Source organism: Gekko japonicus, unplaced genomic scaffold (genome assembly GCF_001447785.1).
Source record: "Gekko japonicus isolate JY-2015 unplaced genomic scaffold, Gekko_japonicus_V1.1 scaffold4358, whole genome shotgun sequence".
NCBI lineage: Eukaryota > Metazoa > Chordata > Lepidosauria > Squamata > Gekkonidae > Gekko > Gekko japonicus.
In genome coordinates, this window is record NW_015162092.1 from 12116 (window position 1) to 16879 (window position 4764).

Here is a 4764-nt window from a genome sequence, read left to right on the forward strand (position 1 = left end):
AACCGGGTTTGATTCCCCACTCCTCCACTTGCACCTGCAGATGTGACCTTGGGTCAGTCACAAGCTCTGGCACAGCTATCCTTGAAAAAGAGCAGTTGCTGTCAGAGTTCTCTCAGCCCCACCCACTTCACAGGGTGTCTGTTGTGGGGAGGGGCAGGAGGTTGTAAGCCGCTCTGAGACTCCGAGTGAAGGGCGGGGTATAAATCCAATCTCTTCTTCTTCTTCTAATTGATGCAGTATCCAAATCGCTCGCTCACAACTTTAACGCCAGCAGCTCACAAGAAAAAGAAGAAGAAGAAGAGATTGGATTTATCCCCCGCCCTTCACTACCCAGAGGTGTCTCAGAGCGGCTTACAAACTCCTTTCCCTTCCCCTCCCCACAACAGACACCCTGTGAGGTAGGTGGGGATGAGAGAGCTCTGACAGAAACTGCTCTTTTTCAAGGACAGCTCTTATCAGAACTACGGCTTGCCCAAGGTCACCCAGCCAGGTGCAAGCGGAGGAGTGGGGAATCAAACCCGGTTCTCCCAGATTAGAGTCCGCGCACTTAACCACAACACCAAACTGGCTCTCAGGTAGAGGTTTTGCTCACAGGACTCCCCAGCTCAGGGGGAGCATTGTGCGTTGCAGGGCACCAGCTCGGCTTTAAGCGGGGCCACCCAGAACAAGCCCGCCTCACCTGAGAGAGCCTTGCACTCCTTCTTGGGCATGAAGGGCTCCTGATGGACCACGGTGCTGGGATGAGCCTTGAACGAGGCGGCTTCCTTCTGCTGCTTCAGCTCCGCCTTGAGCTGCTCGGAGGGAAGAAGGGAAGAAAAGGGTGAGAGGAGCAGAGAGGAGCAAACAGGAGCCCCCCCCCGCCCGACACAGGTCAAGGACCTTCAGACAGGAACTCATTAGCATAATAGGCCACACTCAACAGCAGGAACTCATTCGGATTGGCTACATTAGGGGGGTGTGGCCTAACATGCAAAGGAGTTCCTGCTACAAAAAAAGGCCCTGGGTTTTGACCACAAACAAGGTAAACAGAATAAGAAGCGAAAGGTGGGTGTGGCTGGATGACCACACTTCTGGCAACAGGGGGCGGCGACCTAATATGCCAATGAGCTGTGCTGTCAGGGGTGTGGCCTAATATGCTAATGAGTTCCTGCTGTTGGGTGTAGCCTATTATGCTAATGAGTTCCTGCTGGGCTTTTTCTACAAAAAAAAGCCCTGAGTTAAAGTGTTCTATATGTTCCATCTTATAATGTGCATTGTGTATTGTTCATAATATTCTAAAACAGGTATATATTCATTACATGCAACATCAACAATAACAATCAGTTTGTACAGTCTAATAGCTACCAGTCAATTGACATCCTTTTTATACAATCAACCCCAGCGGGGGTTTCTAGAATGGTACACCGGCTTCTCCTCGCTTGAAAGTCTTCTAAAGGGGGAAGTTTCCTTTTGTGGTTACATTGTTTGTTGCTGGTCCCACAAAAGGCCCATTAAGCAGCTGACATTCATAGACGGAGCGCAAAATTGTGTAAAAAGGATGTAAATTGACTTATAAAAAAGGTTTATGCAGTGTATATATTTGTTGTTAGCCTCCAGGTGGGGCCTGGGGATCCCCCGGAATTCCAGCTCATCTCCAGACTACGGAGATCAGTTCCCCAAGAGAAAATGGATGCTCTAGAGTCTAGAGCAGTGATGGCGAACCTTTCAGAGACCGAGTGCCCAAACCCCACTTATTTATCGCAAAGTGCCAACACGGCAATTTAACCTGAATACTGAGGTTTTACTTTAGAAGAAACAACTCATACATTAACTTAAGATGATCCAGACAAAGTACGGAAAGCAATCCCAAATGCTTTCATTTACTTAAAATTATTTGGCAGAGAATTCGACACTTTAATGATGGTCTGGGGCCTGGCTGGGGCGATGGCATGCGTGCCCCCAGAGAGGGCTCTGAGTGCCACCTCTGGCACCCGTGCCGTAGGTTCGCCACCACTGGTCTAGAGGGTGGACTTTATGGCATAGTACCCCACAGGCTCCACCCCCAAACCTCCAAATGTTACAAATTTCCCAACCAGGAGCTGGTAACCCTACCCCACCCCCAACCGGGGAAGACCTGGCACCCCTAGTTTAGATTCTCTGCCTCCGCTGTGTGCTGCAGTTACAGGCCCAGTCCGCAGGGACACTTGGGAAGAGGCGTGGGGCTGTTCCAAAATGACCCCGGGCCCAATCAGGGAAGCTCCAGACTCTCTCTCTTTTTAAATTTTCGTCTTTTTTTCCTTTGGGCCAAAATATAAATAGGTTTTTTAAAAATGCAGCAAAATAAAGCAAAACGGCAATCAAACAAAATCGCAAAATGCAAAACAGAGAGAGAGAGACAGACAGACAGACAGAGAGACTGAGATCTCCCCCCCGGCCCCACCCACTTACACAGAAAAGCAGCCCGGAGTCTCTCCAATCAAAAGGTCTAGAGCAGAGGTGTCTGACTCATTTGTTACGAGGGCCGGATCTGACGTAAATGAGACCTTGTCGGGCCGGGCCACGTGTGTCATAAAACGTAATGCCAGGTACCGCTGATCCGGGTTGTTGTATCCTCTCTACAAGGCCCCTTGGGCTGCGAGGGGTGTGTGTGTGTGTAAAGGAAAACCCACATGGGTGGACGGGAGAGCCAGCAGTGCGGCACTGGGCAGAAGCTCCCACGCTGCTTGACTGTTGTTGTTCCGCCATGCTGAAGCCACAATCGGGAGTGGCTCCGCCCACTCCTCCCTGAGCAGTCTCCCGTTCCCTCCCTTGCACTTGTTGCTTGTGGGCCTCATAAAAACCCTGGAGGGGGGCAGTTCCGGCCCCCGGGCCTTATGTTTGACACCCCTGGACTAGAGGAAGACTACAGCTCACAATGGAGCTGCTGCTGCTGCTGCTGGAGGAGGAGCAGGGGTCATTTCCTGCGGGGGCGCACAGGAGCGGAGCTCCGGCAGTAAGGAGCCCAGGGGGCGGGCACACGCAACAAGCCCCGCCCCCTGCTCCCAGCAGTCCTCAGTCAGGCCACGAGGAGAAAGAAGCAGCCAGGTAAGTTGCAGAACACCACCACCCCGCCCGCCTTCAGGCACAAGCTCTCCCTCCTCTGCATGTCCCCCCCCCAATAGCTAGCAATCCAAAACACTCCAGTGGCACCTTTAAGACCAAGTTTTATTCAGGTAGAAGCAAGGAGCAGGGGTCATTTCCTGCGGGAGCGCACAGGAGCGGAGCTCCGGCAGTAAGGGGCCCAGGGGGCGGGCACATGCAACAAGCCCCGCCCCCTGCTCCCAGCAGTCCTCAGTCAGGCCACGAGGAGAAAGAAGCAGCCAGGTAAGTTGCAGAACACCACCACCCCGCCCGCCTTCAGGCACAAGCTCTCCCTCCTCTGCATGTCCCCCCCCCCAATAGCTAGCAATCCAAAACAGTCCAGTGGCACCTTTAAGACCAAGTTTTATTCAGGTAGAAGCTCTCCCTCCTCTGTGTGGGCAGATCTGCACGTTCCCCCCCCTCCCCAATAGCTAGCAATCCAAAACAGTCCAGTGGAGCCTGAGTGGTGGGAGTTGCCTTCTGACACACTTCCGGTGATGTCAGCGGGTGTGGCACATGCAAATGAGTAATGCTAATAAGTCATGCTAATGAGATCCTGCACCTCTTTTTCTACGAAATGACCCCTGCGGAGGAATATCAGGTGCGGCCAGGGTGCTGCCCCCCAGATTTCCCCCTGCCCCACCAACCAAAATGTTCTGGCTCCGCTCCAGAAACTAAACGTGTCCTGGGGTGGTTCCCCCAACACCCGAGCCAATCCCCACTAGGCCATCCGAAAGGAGACCTCACCTGCTGCCGCCACAGCTCCTGCTTCAGGGTCCCTCGCTGGTCGATGTGGAACTGGAAGGGCTCGGGCTTGGTGGTGCTCTTCACCTTCTTCTCCGGCAGACTGACGTGGTCGAACTGAGGGACGGGGTGTGCTCTGAATTTCGGCACCTGCCGAGGGGAGGGAAGAGAGACACGGACGGGGCTCAGCGGCACTGAAGACTTCAAGCCTGGCTACGTGTTGACAACATATGGAGAACGCCACGTGGGCGGAGAAGAGCCCTGTTGGATGACGAAGCCCCAACCAGACACAGCAAGAGTAAGATAGAAGGAACCGTGGAACCCCCTGGCCATATCTACTCAAAGGGAAGGCGGCCCTGAAAATAAGATGACCCACTTTGAAAAGTGAGAAGTGCACAGCGACTCACAAAAGCTCCTCCCCTGCCACAGATTTTGTTGTCTTTAAGATGCTCTCGGACTCGAGCTCTTTTCTACCCTTGAAAGAATTATCAGACAAAAATTGTATGCAAATATAGAATCCTAGAATCACAGAGGTGAGAGGGGCTTGGTGGTGCTCTTCACCTTCTTCTCCGGCTGCAGAGCTCCCCCCTGGCCCAAAACAGTCCAGTGACACCTTTAAGACCAAGTTTTACTCAGGTACAAGCTCTCCCTCCTCTGCGAGGACAGATCTGCACTCCAAAACAAGAGCTAGCAATCCAAAACAGTCCAGTGGAGCCTGAGCGGTGGGTGTTGCCTTCTGACACACTTTCGGTGACGTCAGGGGGTGTGACGTATGCAAATAAGTTATGCTAATGAGTTATGCTAATGAGAGCTCCTGCACCTCTTTTTCCATGAAATGACTCCTGCTGACAAGTCTTTGTCCAGCCACTGCTTGAAGACTGCCGGGGGGGGGGAGGGGAGCTCACCCCCCCCCCAGGACGC

The 4764-nt window shown here is 53.0% G+C and overlaps 1 protein-coding gene across 1 annotated transcript in view; it reads right to left on the bottom strand.

Annotated features, from left to right (window-relative positions):
* The window catches only part of TPX2 (TPX2, microtubule-associated), a 59320-nt gene that overhangs the window by 5103 nt on the left and 49453 nt on the right, over positions 1 to 4764 (bottom strand). Inside the window, exons 13-14 of the mRNA XM_015405649.1 lie at positions 3847 to 3993; positions 636 to 791 (exon numbers count right to left, since the gene is read on the bottom strand). Coding sequence (XP_015261135.1) covers positions 636 to 791; positions 3847 to 3993 — 303 coding nt within the window. The remainder of the gene's footprint in view (positions 1 to 635; positions 792 to 3846; positions 3994 to 4764) is intronic.